The 21,694-nt window shown below is 38.5% G+C and overlaps 3 protein-coding genes across 5 annotated transcripts; 2 read left to right on the plus strand and 1 right to left on the minus strand.

Moving 5' to 3' along the window:
• Positions 1-1,789: 1,789 nt before the first annotated feature.
• LOC111322711 (fibroblast growth factor receptor-like 1) lies at positions 1,790-11,959 on the plus strand. 3 transcript variants are annotated; one of them, XM_088728834.1, is made up of 10 exons: positions 1,790-2,114; positions 2,834-2,866; positions 3,486-3,773; positions 4,303-4,680; positions 6,065-6,151; positions 7,312-7,677; positions 7,984-8,016; positions 8,638-8,928; positions 9,454-9,831; positions 11,080-11,959. In XM_088728834.1, the coding sequence occupies exons 1-10, from the start codon at positions 2,042-2,044 to the stop codon at positions 11,094-11,096; spliced, it is 1,944 nt and encodes a 647-aa protein (XP_088584960.1). In that variant the 5' UTR covers positions 1,790-2,041; the 3' UTR covers positions 11,097-11,959. The 3 variants fall into 3 exon arrangements, with proteins under 3 accessions (XP_088584960.1, XP_088584958.1, XP_088584964.1); XM_088728832.1 differs by having other exon boundaries at positions 1,807-2,114; positions 3,483-3,773; XM_088728838.1 differs by lacking the exon at positions 6,065-6,151 and having other exon boundaries at positions 1,810-2,114; positions 3,483-3,773.
• A 2,333-nt stretch (positions 11,960-14,292) lies between these two features.
• On the plus strand, positions 14,293-17,167 carry LOC111322695 (protein D2). The gene is made up of 4 exons (XM_022925844.2): positions 14,293-14,600; positions 15,575-15,679; positions 15,813-15,858; positions 16,383-17,167. Exons 1-4 carry the CDS (start codon positions 14,373-14,375, stop codon positions 16,574-16,576), a joined length of 573 nt encoding a protein of 190 aa, XP_022781579.1. The 5' UTR covers positions 14,293-14,372; the 3' UTR covers positions 16,577-17,167.
• Positions 17,168-17,938: 771 nt separating this feature from the next.
• On the minus strand, positions 17,939-21,606 carry LOC111322757 (E3 ubiquitin-protein ligase RNF103). Its single transcript, XM_022925924.2, has one exon. The coding sequence runs from the start codon at positions 21,567-21,569 to the stop codon at positions 19,656-19,658; it is 1,914 nt and encodes a 637-aa protein (XP_022781659.1). The 5' UTR covers positions 21,570-21,606; the 3' UTR covers positions 17,939-19,655.
• Between the last annotated feature and the right edge of the window lie 88 nt (positions 21,607-21,694).

Raw genomic sequence — 21,694 nt, forward strand, 5'->3', positions numbered from 1 at the left:
CGCGTTGATTCGCTGAAATTTGAAGACCTGTCAAACCACCAATTAACAAGAGCGCTCTGATTGGTGCGACATCGAAAAATACTACAACCTGATTGGTTTATGATACACCGAAGAATTACGTCAATCACATTGCTTTGAGATACACCGAAAAAAGATGCCCCAATCAGATTGCTTAGAGATACACCAAATTGCGTTGATCAGATTACACTACACCAAAATACACCAATCTATACGCTAACAAATAGTTATTTAACAAAAAAAAAAAACTCAAAAAGTTACACACCGTCAGCTAAAGGCCTAACACGAATTTAGCACCAGAGCGTGTTGTTTTGGAAGGGCTAGTTTTGCTGACTCTGGTTAAACTTGCGCAACTTCATTTGCATAAATTATATTTGATTGATGATCTTATTTTTTGTCCTGTGGCTGCTCTTTTTGTAAGGGTTGAAGAGACCACTGATTTATATTTCCTTTCTGCGTCGACTGCCATGTTAAATACCCGTTTCTTTGTTTCTAAAAGTTCTCCGTGAATTAAATATTGTTTAAACGATACTTTCCCGCTACAATTGCGTGTTTACTTTTTACTCGCCAGTATGGACTAGACTCTCTCAGATGAAATGCCATTTTCCAGTAAACAACGTAAATTTTATGACATAATTCTGCCTCAATGAAAAATATTTCACAAGGAACGTAATGGTACAGTCGATCAATTCTCCACGCAACTCTCACGTGCTTAGACCTTTTTTACCGATAAAATTCGCTTTTAGCTACCTTGGACTTTACCCCACTGCGTGTCAACTCCCTGTAAACAACCTGCATTTCATCACGTATTTCGCACGCACAGGGCAACGTCTAGATAGGCAACAACCAGTTGAGAAGCCCACGTTGTTATGCTTTGATAAATGATACTTTTTTTCCTCGTTCAGTCCATTTTCACTTGTTCGAAGAACAGAGACCGGAAAACGTCTTTGTGTAACGGCTGCTGATAAAATAGAGCTTTTCACTGCAAAATTATATGGAAGAATATTTTGAGGCAACTATCTGTTGCTGAACAAGAGGCTAGAGGCTACACGGAGCCTATATTCTGGCCGGATTTGCGGTTCAGCGGATTGAATTGAATTGGTTAGAATTGAAGGCGCTGCTGTTTTAGAAAAATCATTGTCGAGTGCTTTTCATGGTCAACATGGAGAGTTATAGCCTGCAAAGCAAGCCCTGGGGGAGTATGGCGTCCCAGCGGGGCCAAAATTCAACAGTGCGATTTGACATTGTACTTTTAGTATTCTTCCTTATTTCTCGATTGGACATTCAAGTTTTTATTCCTTATGAAACTTTTTCCGATTCAACATTGTCTTTTTTTACAATTAAACTTCCAAGTTTCCATTATTAAACATTGTACTTCTCGTAATTCCACTTCGTAGTTGTGGCAATGCAATATGGTAGTACTTCATCCTCATCAAAGATGTCTAAAATGGCCACAAAATCATCGCCAAACAAAATTAGATCCTCTCCACCATCCTTGAACGTGTGTTTAGTTTGTGCACCATCACGGTCACGTGACAGGTACTTTCAACATCAGCAACAGAACAGCGACAGCTCTATAGTCTCCCTCTTTGATGCTCGCCGACTTTCGTAACCAGTCCCCTCTACTAACTGTGATGTAGATAAATTCAAATTGAATTGATGTACTTTGTTTTATTTCAAATAGGCTCAATATGTGTGGGAACCTTGTTCACTTCTGACCGTCTCCTGAGTTTTGATTTTGATATAGACTTGAAGGTTTTGATCATGGTATGATTGTGTACGTGATCTAGCAAGTGATCGCATCCGGAGGTTGACCCTAAAGTCATGGACATAATCCCAAAGTTGTCAACTAGTATTCGGTGTAAATTTAGTAACTAGAATTTCCTCCTTTGTAATCTTACCCCAAATTCCGCTTTGCGAATAGGTTAGTTTTCTGGAAGGCAGGCTTACAGGAGAGGCTACCTCACTGCGAAGGCAGCCAAGACACTGCAACAGAATTAGATTTACCAGCCTCGATCCAAAAATGGACGACACAGTTTCAATTTTATTAGTGTTCCTTCTCTCTGTGGCTTTTAGTCCTTCCCCAGCATATTCAGGTATGTATCACGGAGAAAGCTTTTAAGGGGGAAAATGAAAATGGGCTGAACGGAAATATTATGATGCGTAGAAGCGTCAGTAAATGTCGGAGCGAGGCTTTGTGGTATGGTTACTAAATCAGAGAACATTTCCCATACTAGTGATTTTACTTAGGATCAGTTACAAAGCCGTAGTTTAATGTGTTAAGAAGAAGCTTTAGCACAATGGGAAATAAATGTTTGAGATGAAGAGATCATGCCAGTTGTAAGGTTTTGATTTTCTATTTCCGATTTTCACTTTTCACTTTCACCACCACAAAAACCATTCAACTAGTTAAGTCAACAGCCTCGCACTAATATTCAGGTCTGAGTGATGTTTCGTGCGGGAGATATTTGAAGAAGTGTTTGACTCAAATTTATATGGCTTTGTATGTCAGAATTTAAGCGATTTGGTAGATTTTGCGTTGACTATTACTCTGACTGTATAAGAAGTAAAGTAAAGTATATACACTAAAGTAACAGTCAACACAAAATCTACCAAATCGCTCAAATTCGCCATTTAGAACCACAGAAATGACAATACACGGCAAGTGAGGTAGGTTTACATTTATTTTGAGCCTTGACATAGACATTCCTTGATATAAGTTTACGATATTACGACAAGACTAAACACCATTATATCCCCAAACCACAATTTTGGAGGTTTAGGGTCTTCAGTGACGATCTCTCTCTATTTTCAGATTTAACGATAGATCTCAAGACAACGGAATCCAGTAAGTAGCTGTAATTTTTTATGATTGTTTTGGGTAACTAACGGATGAAAGTTCATCGAAAGAAGGTGTGGTTATTGCACTGGGCCAAACGCATAACCCTCTTGTGAAAAGAGGCAATGAATACCAACAAATAGGAGTGAGGCATAAGCGAATAGATATACGAAAAAAAAGTGACCCTTCGTTAACACCATTAGTCGAAACTAAAATCAAACGCCTGATTTGAGCACTGATGGAACAGAGCAGGAGTCATACTTGTAACTGGACAGTGTAATAAGGAAGTTATCGCGTTACAAGTGCGCACAATGCTGTCTCGCACCTCTTAGGGCTAATTGTTCTTTCTAATATAACCGATGGCTAGTTTGTTTTGTAATTTTTTTGAAAGTTTTGATTAATTGGAAACAGGTCTTCGTGTCCTCCAGTTGTCTATAATTATCCTCGTGATTAGTAAACCGGACTCCAGCTTCGCGTCCGCGTTCGTTCGATTTTGTAATCATTCATGTGATCACAGACCAAATTGGACTTCACTTAGTTCTATTATTATTATTATTGGTTGGTAGGTAGGTAGGTAGGTAGGTACGCGTTTCATAATTTTTCGTTGATTGTTTTCGCACTTTAGCAGGAGCACCAGTATTTGGCGATCCAAAGTTGCTGAAGAGATCATTCAGGGCATGGCCTGCATCACACTCCATACGGCTGAAATGTCAAGCAACTGGTGCACCACCGCTCAAATACAAATGGTTAAAGGACGGAAAGGACCTAAACAAACGACTTTTGGATCCATATTTAAATGTCTCCCTTTGGTACCTGAAACTGCGCGACCTTGTACCCGCTGATTCTGGGAGATACACTTGTCTAGTATCCAATCGTTATGGATCAATAAATCACACCTTTATTCTTCAAGTTGTTGGTAAGTCCAGCAAATGAACTTATAATTTAATCTGTATGAAAATGTAAAAAACAACTCGATCAATGATTTGGAAACTTTTTTCTGTGTTTATTTTGCTTTTTTTTTTCTGTTTTGTTTTCACTTAACAAATGAAAAAAAAGGTGCGCAAGTTTTGTATAATGTTAGACTGAGAGAGTGTGTTAATTCCAATCACTTCGAGAGGGTGACATTCCTAGAGGAAAAGCTCTTGTATTTTAAGTAGAGAATGGTGACATTTACAGTTCAGAGAGAAGAAAAGATATCGAAAAAAAGCCTCAGGACCGTATGATAATAAATGGGGATATCGATATAGACAGACAAAAGAGACAGTACACCATCCACTATGATATCAACAAGTTTTTCGAGCAATTTGGGACACACAAGAACTCGTAATTTTCCAGATGTCGCAAATTTGTCAGCGTTTGAAAATTTGTTTGCTGGCTTGTGATTCAGCACATCATGTCGAAATCAAGTATCCTCACTTCAAAATTATTTTCCCTTTTCTCGACAGCTAGACCCCAGTCACCTCCAATCCTAAAAACCGATCTTCTAAAGAACAAAACTGTGCAGGTTGGAGATAACGTGACATTTACCTGTATTGTTCTAGTTAGTGGAACTCTCCCGGATTTCAGATGGCTTAAATGGAACAAATCCGTCACTTCTATGCCTAAAACTTACAAAGACATCTTGAATGGATCATATCGACTTATAGACCCATACTATTACAAGACTGTTCAAGTTAAAAGTAATTATGGTGTCGAGGTGACTATTGTAAATGTGACCGAAGATGATTTTGGACTCTACACTTGCTCTGTGAGCAATCATATCGGCAGGGATTTCAGGAGTGCATACCTCATCAAATATGTGAAACCCACGGTTCCCGTGACAGGTGAGTACCTTTTTTAAACACGGCGCTGCAAACTTTCTCATAAGCGCACCTAGCGGAGTGATTGTTCTTTAAGTAAAGCATTCTGCATAGTTACTAAAGGGTACTTCTCAGAAACGTTCTTACCTAACTTGTAAATATGGTTTGTATAATGTTGTCTTAAATCAATCAATATCTCCGTTTAGCAATCACTTTTCTGCTCGAAAGTGTATGGCAGGGTAGGGAGAATCACTTCTTAATCACTATTAGGAGTGAAACGGTTAAGAACTGTGACGTGTCTTAGAATAACTGCCATCATTACCATTGTCTCATAGGCAGGCAGCCAATCGCTGCTGCAGAATGCAATTTTGCAATTACATCGAAAACGATTTCAGGAGTGCATTCCTCGTCAAATATGTGAAACCCACGGTTCCTACGACAGATCAGTATCAGTTTAAAACACGGCACCGCGAACTTTGTCATATACGCATATAGCGAAGCGACTGTCCCTTTAGGTCAAGCATTCTCCATAGCTACTAAATGTAACCGATGATGACTTTGAATTTGACACTTACTTTGTAAACATTCATATCGGTAACGATTTCGGGAGTGTATTGCGCATCAAATATGCGACGGATAAGAACCTGTTTGATACCAACCTCGTTCCCAGGGCCTTTTCCCTTGGTTGGAGTTGGGGCGAGAGCGAGGTTGGTTCAATGCACTTTCACGCATGCTCTCTCAATGACCTACACTGTGGACACAGCGGCAATATGAGTGCCCATGTTCCACTACTCGAGTCATTTGAGTATTTAGGGCTATGATTCTTCTTCTGCAGATATAATAAGCAGACGCGGGTTTTTCCGCCGAGACAACAGACTTTTTCTCCAGAGGTTTACCTTCTGGGGAGGCGATGACAAGAAACGCTAAAGCGATAACAGGTGCTACGAACTTCGTAGCCATGCTACAGCTGTCCAACTTCAGTCACTAAATTCACAACTGTTACTAAAATACTGCTTTTTTTGAGTAAGATATGTGACGGAGGAGGTTTGACAGAAGTTTTCATGAATACGGCAACCTTCTCTGTTTTGATTTGGGCTTATCCCTTTGAAATGAAAACAAGCAATGAGAATTTTTAAAAGTCTCGCCATTTTGCTTTGATAGTGTTACATAGTGAGACATTGTAGTTCCCATTCCTCTGTAGGCGTAGATTTCGGGCTAGTCACAAGAATACGTACTCATGTTGCCGCTCTGTCCACTTTGTGTATTGTTCCAAATGATGTAACCTCTCGGAAATCCCGCACACACGCAAATGGATGACGCTTTGAGACTTGCTCGGAAAGAAGATTGTAAATAGAATGTTGCCTTTGTCTGGAGTTCGTGTTCTTAAAGCGTTTGCCCAAATTTTCAGCCCATGCTAGTTGTGACCTCAACGGTTCAATCTGCGATGAACCTGGGAGTACTCTTTCGCCTCCTAACACGGAACACACTAAAAATGGTATGTAAAGTCTCAGTGCTAAACATGTGGTAATTCGTAGACTTCTTAAAAAACGCTGGCAGGGCGAGTGAGACAATGAAATAGGTTGAGTCTCTGCTACTCTACTGAGTTCCTGGACGTTTTCTAAATAGCCAAATGTTGAAGCTACAGGAACCTATTGGTGGTTTAAGTATAAAGTGCTACAATCTTCTTTAACATGTGTGGGATAGGCTTCAAATTTTAATGAACTACCACAATTCCTTACAGACCGACGCTCTTAATATCTCCTATTACAATATTACTGTTTTTGTGGATATCGCCCTAATTCTGAAAGCTGGACCAACACACCCAGTGGAGAATTTAAGAGCCGGGGTTTTTCGAGGTGATCAGCGGTAATCAAAATTAACATTTACTTCTGGTGGACTATTTGGTATCTTTTCAGCCAAGTCGAGAGAAGTCATATGAATGAAACCATACTCAAATTTATATGGCTTTGTATGTCAGAATTTAAGCGATTTGGTAGATTTTGCGTTGACTGTTACTCTGACTGTATAAGAAGTAAAGTAAAGTATATACAGTAAAGTAACAGTCAACACATAATCTACCAAATCGCTCAAATTCGCCATTTAGAACTACAGAAATGACAATACACGGCAAGTGAGGTAGGTTTACATTTATTTTGAGCCTCGACATAGACATTCCTTGATATAAGTTTACGATATTACGACTCTTCAATATTCTCCCATACATTTCTTTATATTTCAAACAAACGACCAGTCACGCCGCTTGTGTGGGCTCCCTGTGATAAAACCAACAAAGTAGTTTTCAAGAGAAATCTTAATTTTTCTCTGGTCACATTAGGATCCATACTGTCTACGCCGCGTAACATCAAATTTATAGATACTGCGTGGTATAAAAGAGATCATGGGGATGGGAATATTTAAAGGCGTCAAGCCCTAAGGGGAAATGTGCAATACTTCTTACTTCGAAAGCGCAATTATATCGACTGTACTGTATAAAATCCGTCTCCGGCATGGGATTATCCCTTAGCATAGCTAAGCCAAGTTTCAATGTTTGTTACTATACGCGTAGGGTTTTACTTTCCTTTTGACTCTACAGCTAATAGAAAACAATTAATAATATATGACTGACTTGGAATATCAATTATTCAATCTTTATAGACAGTTATCCACCACGTGTTCAAGGCACTCCAAAACTACAGTATGTCACTCGATTAGGAGGCATAAAACGTTTAAGATGTGCTGTGACGGGGCTCCCTCCACCGTCTATCACGTGGATCAAAAATGACCAGCCTTTCCACCAGTCGGAAAGGATAAGAAAACTAACCAAGGACAAAACTATAAAGATCAAAGGAGTTCGACTTGAGGACCAAGGTAACTACACCTGCATTGCTGAAAATCCTCTAGGTAAAGTCAACCTGACGCTCCAGCTACACGTGCGTCGTGATGAAAATCTGACAGCTACTGATTCACCATCAGCAACTAAAAGGCCTACAGCTGAGCATCAGGCCAGAGGTAAGCAAGCAGGTAAGATCTACAGAGGAGCACTTAATGACTTTGTTCTTTTTGGTTTGCCAAAGCCACCCTAATACTTTGGTAACTGTTCATAATTTGCTGATTGTAGTTTCCTTGTAATGATTTTTGCTTGAATATAAAGACATAAAAAGGACTGCGGATACGCTTTTGGCGACTTTTTGACACTTTGCACCCTAAGCTCAGAGTACGTACATGTATCTAAGCCGGCATATCTTAACAAGACTAAACACCATTATATCCCCAAACCACAATTTTGGAGGTTTAGGGTCTTCAGTAACGATCTCTCTCTATTTTCAGATTTAGCGATAGATCGCGAGACAACGGAATCCAGTAAGTAGCTGTAATTTTTTATGATTGTTTTGGGTAACTAACGGATGAAAGTTCATCGAAAGAAGGTGTGGTTATTGCACTGGGCCAAACGCATTTCCCTCTTGTGAAAAGAGGCAATGAATACCAACAAATAGGAGTGAGGCATAAGCGAATAGATATACGAAAAAAAAGTGACCCTTCGTTAACACCATTAGTCGAAACTAAAATCAAACGCCCGATTTGAGCACTGATGGAACAGAGCAGGAGTCATACTTGTAACTGGACAGTGTAATAAGGAAGTTATCGCGTTACAAGTGCATGCGCACAATGCTGTCTCGCACCTCTTAGGGCTAATTGTTCTTTCTAATATAACCGATGGCTAGTTTGTTCTGTAATTTTTTTGAAAGTTTTGATTAATTGGAAACAGGTCTTCGTGTCCTCCAGTTGTTTGTAATTATCCTCGTGATTAGTAAATCGGACTCCAGCTTCGCGTCGGCGTTCGTTCGATTTTGTAATCATTCATGTGATCACAGACCAAATTGGACTTCACTTAGTTCTATTATTATTATCATTGGTTGGTAGATAGGTAGGTAGGTAGGTACGCGTTTCATAATTTTTTCGTTGATTGTTTTCGCACTTTAGAAGGAGCACCAGTATTTAGCGATCCAAACTTGCTGAAGAGATCATTCAGGGCATGGCCTGCATCACACTCCATACGGCTGAAATGTCAAGCAACTGGTGCACCACCGCTCAAATACAAATGGTTAAAGGACGGAAAGGACCTAAACAAACGACTTTTGGATCCATATTTAAATGTCTCCCTTTGGTACCTGAAACTGCGCGACCTTGTACCCGCTGATTCTGGGAGATACACTTGTCTAGCATCCAATCGTTATGGATCAATAAATCACACCTTTATTCTTCAAGTTGTTGGTAAGTCCAGCAAATGAACTTATAATTTAATCTGTATGAAAATGTAAAAAACAACTCGATCAACGATTTGGAAACTTTTTTCTGTGTTTATTTTCCTTTTTTTCTGTTTTGTTTTCACTTAAGAAATGAAAAAAAAAATGCGCAAGTTTTGTATAATTTTAGACTGAGAGAGTGTGTTAATTCCAATCACTTCGAGAGGGTGACATTCCTGGGGGGAAAACTGTTGTATTTTAAGTAGAGAATGGTGACATTTACAGTTCAGAGAGAAGAGAAGATATCGAAAAAAAGCCTCAGGACCGTATGATAATAAATGGGGATATCGATATAGACAGACAAAGGAGACAGTACACCATCCACTATGATATCAACAAGTTTTTCGAGCAATTTGGGACACACAAGAACTCGTAATTTTCCAGATGTCGCAAATTTGTCAGCGTTTGAAAATTTGTTTGCTGGCTTGTGATTGGCACATCATGTCGAAATCAAGTATCCTCACTTCAAAATTATTTTCCCTTTTCTCAACAGCTAGACCCCGGTCAGCTCCAATCCTACAAACCGATCTTCCAAAGAACAAAACTGTGCAGGTTGGAGATAACGTGACATTTACCTGTGTTGTTCTAGTTAGTGGAACTCTCCCGGATTTCAGATGGCTTAAATGGAACAAATCCGTCACTTCTATGCCTAAAACTTACAAAGACATCTTGAATGGATCATATCGTCTTATAGACCCATACTATTACAAGACTGTTAAAGTTAAAAGTAATTATGGTGTCGAGGTGACTATTGTAAATGTGACCGAAGATGATTTTGGACTCTACACTTGCTCTGTGAGCAATCATATCGGCAGGGATTTCAGGAGTGCATACCTCATCAAATATGTGAAACCCACGGTTCCTGTGACAGGTGAGTACCTTTTTTAAACACGGCGCTGCAAACTTTCTCATAAGCGCACCTAGCGGAGTGATTGTTCTTTAAGTAAAGCATTCTGCTTCTCAGAAACGTTCTTACCTAACTTGTAAATATGGTTTGTATAATGTTGTCTTAAATCAATCAATATCTCCGTTTAGCAATCACTTTTCTGCTCGAAAGTGTATGGCAGGGTAGGGAGAATCACTTCTTAATCACTATTAGGAGTTAAAAGGTTAAGAACTGTGACGTGTCTTAGAATAACTGCCATGATTACCACTGTCTCATTGGCAGGCAGCCAATCGCTGCTGCAGAATGCAATTACATCGAAAACGATTTCAGGAGTGCATTTCTCATCAAATATGTGAAACCCACGGTTCCTATGACAGATCAGTATCAGTTTAAAACACGGCATCGAAAACTTTGTCATATATGCACATAGCGAGGCGACTGTCCCTTTAGGTCAAGCATTCTCCGTAGTTACTAAATGTAACCGATGATGACTTTGAATTTGACACTTACTTTGTAAGCATTTATATCGGTAACGATTTCGGGAGTGCATTCTGCATCAAATATGTGAAACCCACGGTTCCTTTGACAGGTCAGTATCTGTTTTAAACACGGCACCGCAAACTTTGTCATATATGCGCATAGCGGAGCGACTGTCCCTTTAGGTCAAGCTCTCTCCATAGTTACTAAATGTAACCGATGATGATTTTGAATTTGACACCTACTTTGTAAACATTCATATCAGTAACGATTTCGGGAGTGTATTCCGCATCTAATATGTGACGGATAAGAACCTGTTTAATACCAACCTCGTTCCCAGGGTCTTTTCCTTAGTTGGAGTTGGGGCGAGAACGAGGTTGGTTCAATACACTTTCACGCATGCTCTCTCAATGACCTACACTGTGGACACAGCGGCAATATGAGTGCCCATGTTCCACTACTTTAGCCATTTGAGTATTCAGGGCTAGGATTCTTCTTCTGCAAATATAATAAGCAGACGCGGGTTTTTCCGCCGAGACAACAGATATAGGTTTTGGAGTGAAAGTAGACAGCTTAGGTTTATGAGGAAAAAAAAATAACCAGAGAACGTCCTTTCTTGTCATTATAAGATAGCCAGCTAACCAGCTTATTCTTGTGTTAGTATTGTTTTCAATGGGATTGATTTTAAGTTTTACTTAGATGAGTTTTTGAGATAAACCTTTAAGCTAATAACACACCCTTATTTTCTTCTTTCAGAAGCTGAATTTGAATAAGATGCTTTCATCATTTTCAGCTCCCAAGACTTGGATTGGGTGATTAAAACTCTAATTCCAACTCTTGAAGAAAAACACCATTTTAAATGCTGTGTACACTACAGATATTTCGTTGTTGGAGTACCTTTTCGCGAAAATATGGTCACAGTGTTTACATATCTAGAAGGACAATAGCCGTTGTGTCTAAGAACTTTTTTAAGACCAACTATTGTGGTTCAGAAATGGAATATGCCCTCCATCGACTTATGGAAAGGAGAGATGATAGTGTAGTCGTTATTAAACTTGATGACGTTGATAGAGCAAAACTTCCTAAGGAGCTGCAAAAAAGTAGCTACATAGGCTATCTAAAGAATGTTGAAAGGGATCTCTGGGAAAGAAAATTGATTAATTGTTTAAAGATTCCGAACGATCAGCCACAAGAACAGATTTTGTAATAAGCTTTCTTTGTCTATGCCGTCACTAGCTCCAACGTTGGAAATATATTAGTAGAGAGGTGACATTTTTTACTCGTGCTGAATCTATTTATTCTCTACTTTCCTTCTGATTTCTTGTGCTTTCAAATGAAACATCGCCCGCATACATTCGCTAAGGCTTCCCAGGATCATTCAATCTTGGTATACAATGTGTAACATTTTTATAAAGCGGGCAGTCTTGTTGGAAATTTGAAGTGTCTGAAGCCGGAAACAAGAGATGATGCTTAAAACTAATCTGTAGAGGAATTAGGAAGGGAAAGGGTCTTTTTCATCATTTATATATTTACTGTATGTATAGTGAATCAGAACTCAGTCAAATCACAAAATCTTATGAGACCTTTAACGAGTTTTCATACTAAGAATGTCATTAAATTCTTTTTTTTATATATATTAATCTTTGCTATCATTTATTTTGGACAGACCCTGTCTATACACAATCGGTCTTAGGTGAAATTTTAACTTTGTTGGATGGAAAATGGGTACCAACAGATATGTTTTCAGTATACTTTGAGGTTTTAAACTAGCAGATTGCAGCTCCTTTAGAAATACTGACTTTTATGAATGAAATTTTTAGTGCAGCAGAAGAAAGAGCAGTAACTCTGAAAGGTATGTGGGTAGTTTTCCGGTTACAGTTCTTGACCTCAGGATTTTAGTGAAATCTGGGGGGCGTTACTGTAAGGACGAGGCATGGCGCTTTTGATCAACGGATAACCAGAATACCTTTCGAGACTGCCGCGTGCACCTTTGTCCATTCTTCCGGCAATCTTTCTCGAAATAGCTTTGTATAACGCACCACCCGAACGGCTAACGCCCAAAACAACAGTTTTAGATTCTCTTTATGGTGACCAACTCACATTATCAGCTATGTTGATAAAATTTATTTCTACTCACAAAGTAGTAAAATAAAAGTTAAAAAAATGAAGCATTAAAACTATTTTGGAACACAAAAAACCTGCCAAATCACCAACTCTTAAGGGTAAGACGAGTTATGGCGTTTTCTATTATTACCTTTAGCATGCACCTTTCGCAATATGTAGTTATTGATTGAGAGGGAGGGCCGGACGAGAAAATATTTGGCTCGAGGTGCGTTATGACGTACGGACCGAGCCCAGTGAGGTTCGTGTCCCATGACTGTTAGTATGTGGTGTCATGTGCTAGCGGTATATACAAATACCTGTTTCGCCTAAGTTGAGTTATACAAAAGTGTTACTTCAGTCAAGTGAACTAGAATATTAAAAACGCTTTAATGAATTAACCGGATCGAAAACGTTTCTACAAGATTTATCATAAAAAGTAAAGTAACTGGTAACAAAACTATTTCATTTAGCTCGGTGCAATGTAGACGACAGTATTTAAATTTTAGCTAAATCTTCACGATGAGGGGATAAAGTTTTAGAACTTAAAAGAAAGTATAGGAGAAATTATCATTAGTTTTACCGTTATTATTGTCCTAATGACTGTCACCCTCTGGACGTACCCAACATTTTCAAACCTAAGGTTTTGTTATATGAGATGAAGGCTTAATCAAGTGAACCAGAATATTAAAAAGCTTCAGGATAAACGGATGGGAAATGTTTCGACAAGATTCATTATGATACAGAGTGAGTGACAGACTACAAAAGGATTTCATGTAGCTAGGCGGGTACAGTGCAAGCAAAAGTAGTCAGATTTTTGCAAGTGTTTTGTTAGTCAGATACAATGAAATATATGAAGTTCATATATTTTGAAGTGCGGTATTAGATACGTATGATGCACGATCCTCGCAGCATATAGCGCTATTTAAGCAATAGCGAAAATCAGACCTGAAAAAAAAAAAAAAAATCAGGCCTGTACGGGATTCGAACCACTGACCTCTGCGATACTAGTGCAGCGCTCTACCAATTGAGCTAACAAGCCAACTGGGAATAGGCTGTTAAGTTGATTCGCAATAAACCCGTGAAAGTGATAAACCAGATACAATGAAATATATGAAGTTCATATATTTTGAACTGCGGTATTAGGTACGTATGATGCACGATCCTCGCAGCATATAGCGTATGATTTTCGCTATTGCTTAAATAGCGCTATATGCTGCGAGGATCGTGCATCATACGTATCTAATACCGCAGTTCAAAATATATGAACTTCATATATTTCATTGTATCTGGTTTATCACTTTCACGGGTTTATTACGAATCAACTTAACGGCCTGCTCCCAGTTGGCTTGTTAGCTCAATTGGTAGAGCGCTGCACTAGTATCGCAGAGGTCAGTGGTTCGAATCCCGTACAGGCCTGATTTTTTTCAGGTCTGATTTTCGCTATTGCTTAAATAGCGCTATATGCTGCGAGGATCGTGCATCATACGTATGTTTTGTTAGTGTTTGTAGCGGAAGAGGGATCCAGGTTTGATCATCTGCTGATTATAAGCAAGTAAGTGGTTTGTGTCTTCCATACTGCCAAGATAAAAAATTATACTTTTTCAATGAAATGAAAAGGTCGAATGCGTGCATACAAGTCAAATTTAGAACTTGATGACATGAGATCAGAGAGGCACGTAACTTAGAATAACGCAAACTGAAACACGCAACTTCAACGTTTATTATTGGAGCTTAAAAGAATTCGAATCACGTATCGGAAATTTCGCATTTGCTTGACAACGTCAATAGTGGAAGTGCTACATCAGTTTTGACGTCATCTTAGTCAGCAGTACTGACTCGGAAAGAAAAGGAGGTCTGGGTACCAAAAACAGGTTGTCGCGAGGGGATACTCGGGAGGGGAGCGTTGTTTTGGTCACGTGATACGCTATCTCAAAGACGTGTAAAAGATGGCGTACGGCAAATATCAACTTGTTGTGTTGATATTTTTGCTTTTGGGGTTTTCGTTTGTCTATTCGTCTTTGATCGAGTATTCCTGTCAGACCTGGGGAGGATATGGGGACTTTTCGGATGTAACTTTTGGGGATCAACCTTCACTGACAGAAACCAGTTGTGGCAAGGAGGTCGAGTTAAAGACGTTCTCGGACTCACCCCCAAGGGTACGCTACTCACAAGCGGTAAGGATTTTACTGAAACTTCATGGATGTTTGAGGCTTTAAGCTGGAATGGGGAAAGAAAGAAAGAAAAGAAAAAACATTATTCAGTGTCAATGTGTTTAGCTTTACAAGTGTAAAAACTAATTGGGGACACTACTTAGTTACTTTAACCTAAAGAAGTTTAAAGATAAATATACTAGTTATTTACACATTTAGAGTAAAATTTCAAATGTAAAACTAGAGCCTTATTTACATACTAATAATACTTTTAGATGGAAAGGCTGAAATTCTTCATTAAACAGGAGTAGCATTGCTAAGTCTGACTGAAATCGTAACGTACAGGTGTACGTATTGTACAGTTTGTATGAAGAAATAAAGGCTGATAGTTTCGAAAGAAACTGTTTGGGGCTGCGTCGGTGGGAGTAACGAAATAATTTGGATATATCAACAGAGTTGAAGTGGTAAATTGGCCACCGTAACGAATACAAAAGCTGACGTTTCGAGCGTTAGCCCTTCGTCGGAGCGAATGAATCGAAGTAATTTCGTTTTAAACCACCCCCTCCCCCCCTAAAACACTATTCGCTCCGACGAAGGGTTAACGCTCGAAAGGTCAGCTTTGGTAATCGTAACGGTGGCCAATTTACCACTTCAACTTTGTATGAAGAAAGCTTGACTTGAAACGATATTAAGTTGCCTTTCTCGAGCAGTTGTCAACTTAGTGTGGCCGTTCTATTTCTTTTACAAATACACGAATTAAAAGGAAGCTCGGGAAACTCAATAACTAGTATCTAAGCTTGGAAGTACTGGCTAAAATGTCATCAATGTTTTATTATGGACCAGTCGTAAATAATAATTATTAAACAAATAGATTTCATGACCATAGATGACATCAAAGTGTAGGAAGAAAAAAGGGAGGACATGAAGCACAGCTGAGTCTACCACTTATTACAACATAATAAGTTAAGTTAGAAGTTATCATTTTCAATTATTTTCAGGTTTCTGCTAAAAAATATTTGATAGCAATGATTGATCCTGATGCACCCTCTAGGGAGAGCCACAGTTGTCGAAGCTGGCTTCATTGGATTGTTGGTAACATTAAGGTCAGTAGAGCTTTTACAAATTATTGGGGGAAAATGCATTTAACATCTTTAGTAAAACCATTGTTATCAATCAATTGCTAGGGGTTACTTTTGATGTTTTCATTTATTGTTGATTACTTTTTTCTTTTCAAAGGGAAAGAACTTGGAACATGGTGACATTATGGGTGACACTTTCACAGGTATACATGAATGTGTTAAATTGCTCGGTGTTTAAACTACAATCAGTTTTAATTTAAACGAATCAAAGTCATTTAGTTTTAAACCACCCCCTTCCCTCCCTAAAACACTATTGAACTCAAACTGCAAGTCAGAGAGGGAGAAAAACTCAATACTGTGTCAGAGTGGGAAGTGGAGGTGGGAAAAAAGTGTCATAGTGTGACACATTCCTTTTTTTCTCTTACCTAACAAAGGTTCTTTGACATCATCAGACAGGATATATAGTTAAAAAATCGGAGCAAGTCAAAGCAGAATAAAAGTCAGCTGATATTACTTTGTTTTAATCATTCCAAGAAAAAAAGGAAAATCCTAGAGTAAAGAATACTGTGCGCTGATAGCAAACCACTCCTTTACTTTCAGTACTTTAAACCTTGTCTATCTTACTAGATTTGCAGTTGTGTGTGGATCATTTTCTCTTTTTACATTCTGCCTGCTTACTTTTTTTCTATGATCCCTTATTCCAGTATCCCTTTCAAACATTTTGCAGGTTACAACCCACCAACTCCACCTTCAGGATCTGGTCCACACAGATACTACTTGTATGTGTTTGAACAAAAGCATCCCTTAGATATCGAAGCTGAGGTGGTCAAACGTTGCCAGTTCTCTATTGATGATTACAAACAAAACAATGACTTGACCCCTGTGGCTATGAACATGTTCCAAACAGTTAATAATTCTTGAGTTTACTTTGTGCAATTGTCATGCATTTGAACTGAAAACAGAAGCTAGGTACTCAGTTCAGGATTCTTCGTTGGTTTTTGTTATTTTCTAAGACATAAAGGAACAAAGTATGCAGAAATTTTATGTCTGCCAAACATGAAAAGTAAAGCAAAACTGTTGTAAATGTTCAGCTTTGTGAATTTGATGGAAACAACAATATGGTTTCAGAAGTAGCAAATCATTCATATCAGGAAGGATTATACTGAAAAAGGTATGAAATATTGTGTAGGAGAAAGCAAGATAACATCCCAAATTATGTAACTCTAGATGAGATATACCAAAAGTGAAATTATTTATTATTTGCCCTATTATTTGTGAGGAAAGTGACATGTGTAAAACAGAATTACCATTGATTAAAGTAAATATGAGGCATCAACCTCAGATAGATATGAAGATTGGAAAATTTGATATTTTTGATAGAGTTAATAATTTCCTAGAGAAAACATTACTGTCATGAATGTTTGGATAAAACAGTGACAATACAACTGCTTTGAGGTGGTGTTCATTTTTAAGTAAAAATTCCATGGAATAAAACAACTGTTTTGTCAGAAATTGTCACCATGATGTTTTTTTATCTAAAAAAAAGTGCTTCTCTTCACATATGCATTCAAATCGTGGGAATGAAAAGCTGGTTACAGGATACATGCACCCAAGAATTCTTATAAACATATCCTAAATGGACAGAAATAAATAAAAAAAAATAATCTCAAGTCAGTTTTATTTTGGCACCTTACATATTAGCCCAGTGGGAGACTGCACTGGGTTCCAGGGTTAGAGGTTCAGATTTGGGCCCTGGTTAAGCTGCTTTGAGGGATTTAATAGAAGTTGGTTACTGGCAGTCTGCTTCTGCCTGTGAGACCTCTTACCATCTGTTTATCCTGCAAGGAGGCTCTTGTGTTAGGATTTCACCTTTAGCCCCTTTTGTCTTTGGTGCATTTTCAAATTTTAAGAGTTGACTGAAAATCAAATTGTTAAAATTGAATTACAAAAGCAACCTTAAAAAGATGAGTCTTAGCCTTATTTTCTAAGTGCTGCTGCTGCTGCTGATGATGATGATGATGATTGTCTTTAAGGTGATGGTGAAATGCTTAAGACCCCTTGGAACATTGAGGATGGGCCTTTTTTCATTAATGATTAGGTCAAGGCTGATATCAACAAGAGATGCTATCTAGGAAATTACCTCACAAAAAAAAATCAAAGGAAATGGTTTTTTTAAGTTTTGTTCCCAACAAAATTGGTTTACTTTATTTTCAAGCTGCCAGTGATTACACATTCAAGTTTCCCATGTAATAAGTAAAAGAAATTATTTTCCTCAACGGCATGCCTGTTTCTCAGTTTTAATTACCCTCAACCTTTTTCCCTTTCAAGAGGTTAAAGCAACTTTTAAGTAAACAACAAAATTGTACATTTGACTTTTTTGTCTATGTTTGTTAACTGTATTGTGTACCATACTGTTTCCAAATGGTCATAATCCTCTAAACCCTTTACACCCTAGCACTAGCAGGGATGGCACAGTGGTGAGAGCACTCACCTCCCACAGCTGTGGCCTGGGTTCAACTACCAAACCCGGTGTCACTTGTGGGTTGAGTCTGTTGTTGGTTCTTGTCCTTGCTGAGGGTTTTTCTTCGGGTCCTCCAGTTTTCCTCCCTCCACATAAACCTACATTCCAAATTCCAATTCAATCTGGAAACAGTTGACAAGAAGAGCCATCCAATGAAATGTCCATTGCCAAATTATTATTATTATTATTATTAGTATTATTATCATCCACACTGTTCTCTTTACATTTCCTATGGTAGTAACAAGGAGAATTTGTTGGACAATTAGGAGCTCTTTAAATTGATTGAACAGTGATTTAGCATGGTCTTTACACTTAACGACAACAATATTCATCATCACAGAGGTCAAAACGTTGTGGACTCACTCAGCTGCGCCACATGAGTCCAGAACAAATTTTGACCACCATGATGACAAATATCCTTATCAATATGATTACAGACCAGGCTAACCCACTGTCAATTTGTTTTTCATCACAATATCAACATCAAATAAAAGGATCCTTCCAATGCATGACAAGTTGCGTGACATGTTGATGCAAGCAGCATTGTCTGTATCCTTATAAATAAAGGCAAATTGGCCAATCAAATTGCCACATTGCAGCTAATTGTGGTAAAAAAAATCATTTTCTTCATCCTCGTGGCCTTATACTTGATTTAAGATGATACTATGAGGAGAAATTAGAAGCCAGTCGAGTTTAAGGGGTTACAGTTATTAAAAATCATTGACATACTCTGCAATCAGTCAAATTTGAAATCAGTTGCCTACTAATGTCCTGAATAGACAACTTTCAATAAAAACATTTAAACTCAGCGCAAGGGCTGATGGGATCAAACCAAAGTACTGTATTTTAAGACCTTATACTAAAGGAAAACTATAAATAACGGAGTCAAATCTGAACAGATTCAAAGTCTAATAATCTGATAAGTAAAAGCATATCTAAAACTATACAGAAAAGAGAAAGGTGACCTTATTGCTATTTCATGTTTCACTCCCATAGTGTCTAGTCCTTGTATAAATTTTGAATGGGTTGAAAACAATTCCCAAATTAAATTGCTACAACAAAATATGCTAGGCTGTAAAAGGAAGTAAAGGAGTAAATGAATTTTAAAAACTGAGGAGTGAAAGCATTTGTAACTCATTTTTATCACGATTAGTCTCATAAACTGAAATTAAACATGTGGGAGAAAGTGCAATTTTTTATCTTGGGTAATTGTCAGAAGTCCTTAATAGCTTGGAAAAATAGTTGAAGCTCAAAAAGAAATAAATATTAAAAAAAAAAGAAAGATCAAAAGACTTTTGAAATTTGAAGAATTTTCAACAATCTCCCATTCCTGTAAATTACCATGTGGCTTTAGGGTTGAAATACAGAAAAAATACAGCATTTTAAAACTGTTATTACCTGTTACTAAATATTACTACTGTTACTGATACTAATTAAAGCTACAAACATCAGTGGGATGTCTGATAATGCCTAAGATACTCAAACATTTGTCTCTTGTGCTTGATTTCTTGTGAGGTTTTCTCTTAAGGCCAGTGGCTTTTGCTTGAAAGCTGGCCAGCGACACACAGGACAGCAATAGCGACAACTGGAATTCCCCCCACAGAGCCACTCTTCAATACATTTCTGATGGTAACAGTGGCCACAAGGGAGGCCAAGTAACATGCAGCCACTATTGAAATCCTCCAGACATATTGAACAGTCTTGTGCCACTAACATCCCTGGTGGTTTTACAGATTCTTTGCAACAAGAGTTACACTTGCTTGTGCAATTCTCCTGTTTGTCATCACAGCAATGATTCACCTGGGAATGACGGAATTTCCACACTGGGAGGCTGTTAAGATATTCAGTGGGAATTATGGGATGGAGCCACAGTTCAGGGACTGCAAGGCGTCGCATAAGGGGTTCAAATCCATCCTCCAGACCTAAAAGGCTGTAGTCTATTCGTGAATGTCCCAAATAGGGAAATGTCTGAACAACATTTGTTAAGGAGTGGAGATCTTGAGTTAACCACTCTGTGATAGATGTAGCACTGTCATGTTCATTCTCATATCCACTATACCATCTAATTCTCCTCTGCACCCACCATATCAGCATACCATAGAATAAATATCCCCCATACAGAAACCACTTGTGTTGTAATGCAAAGAATAAGTAATTTCTCATAATTGCTGCAGCATCTGATGTCATAGCATATCTGGAGTATTTCAGGGCAAAATCCAGAAGTGGAGTCAGACATGGCAGTTGCAACATTGCAAGGACTGGAAGGCACAGGATTATAAGACTGGTATTATAAAATATCAGGAGCCATACAAAGTGAATAAATCTCTTCAATATGCCTCCATTTATTATGAATAAAGCCATAAAACAGCTCATATTCATCATCAGGAACACTGTCACGAATACATCGTTCACATCTGGATGTAGTGTTTTAAGAAATAATTCAAGATTATGATATCTTACCCACTCTCCTTTTCTATGACCGTACGTCAAATTCCCCTCTGGTGTAAATATCATAAGACTTGGAAATTTATCTATGCTGTAATTTTTCAGGATATGTTTTTCTCTCGTCCAATCGAATGCTCGTACGTGTCCAAATCGAACTCTTCCCGTAAACTGAACTGAAAGGGATGCAAGGTATAAGGGAGGTTCTGGTAATGTCGTGAATAATAGGACATAGACAGGATTTTCTTCTATTTTCGCTTTAAACGTTTCAGAAAATTCTTCTACTCTGTCAAATGTTTCTATTTTCAAAGAGAGCTCTTTGCTAATCCACCTGAACACGAGTTCCACCGAAGGTCTCGAATCGTATGTTTTTAAAATGACGTTACCCTTGGGTTGATTTCCCTGAGGCATAGAAATAGCGAGGGATGGCTCTTTCCAACCATACTTAATGCACAATCTCGGATCATTGCCACAATTAAATGTTCCAATTCGAATACCAAATCGAACGATCTTTCTTCGGAGGGCCAACCATTGCTTCCTTCGAAGCAAAGACGAGTGGCCTTCAGGTATGACATCAACCAACCATGTCCCGGCTTTGGTATCTTCTACTTCTTCAAAGAAATGAGATGCTCCAGTGAACTGCAGCTCGTTGCTTTCCTCTTTGTTATCTCCAGAACTTTCGGCGCTAATAGAGCAGCTTTCGGCCCCTGTCAACGTTCCACAAGCTTCGACTAATTCGGCAAGCTCTTTCTTCTCCACCAAACCGGTGTAACTAACGCCCCTTTCTTCCAAAATCGCTTTCAGTTTTCTAACACTTAGAGTGAACGGGCTCAATAACTGACTCGCCAAACACCCAGCTTTCAGCCATGTCGATGAAATTTCGAAGATTCGAGCGGCAAGAAACACTAACAGGAGATAACTCAACAAGACAACAAACAGCTTCGCCAACATGGCGACCACAGGCGATAATAAACACGAAGGTGATCAGGTGCTTAATTTGGCGGCAAATTTTTGATAAATTCTGCGATGTAATTGGTTGGTTTGAAAACGAGTCGCGACGGCGCGGTGACAAGTGA

Source organism: Stylophora pistillata, chromosome 1 (assembly GCF_964205215.1).
Source record: "Stylophora pistillata chromosome 1, jaStyPist1.2, whole genome shotgun sequence".
NCBI lineage: Eukaryota > Metazoa > Cnidaria > Anthozoa > Scleractinia > Pocilloporidae > Stylophora > Stylophora pistillata.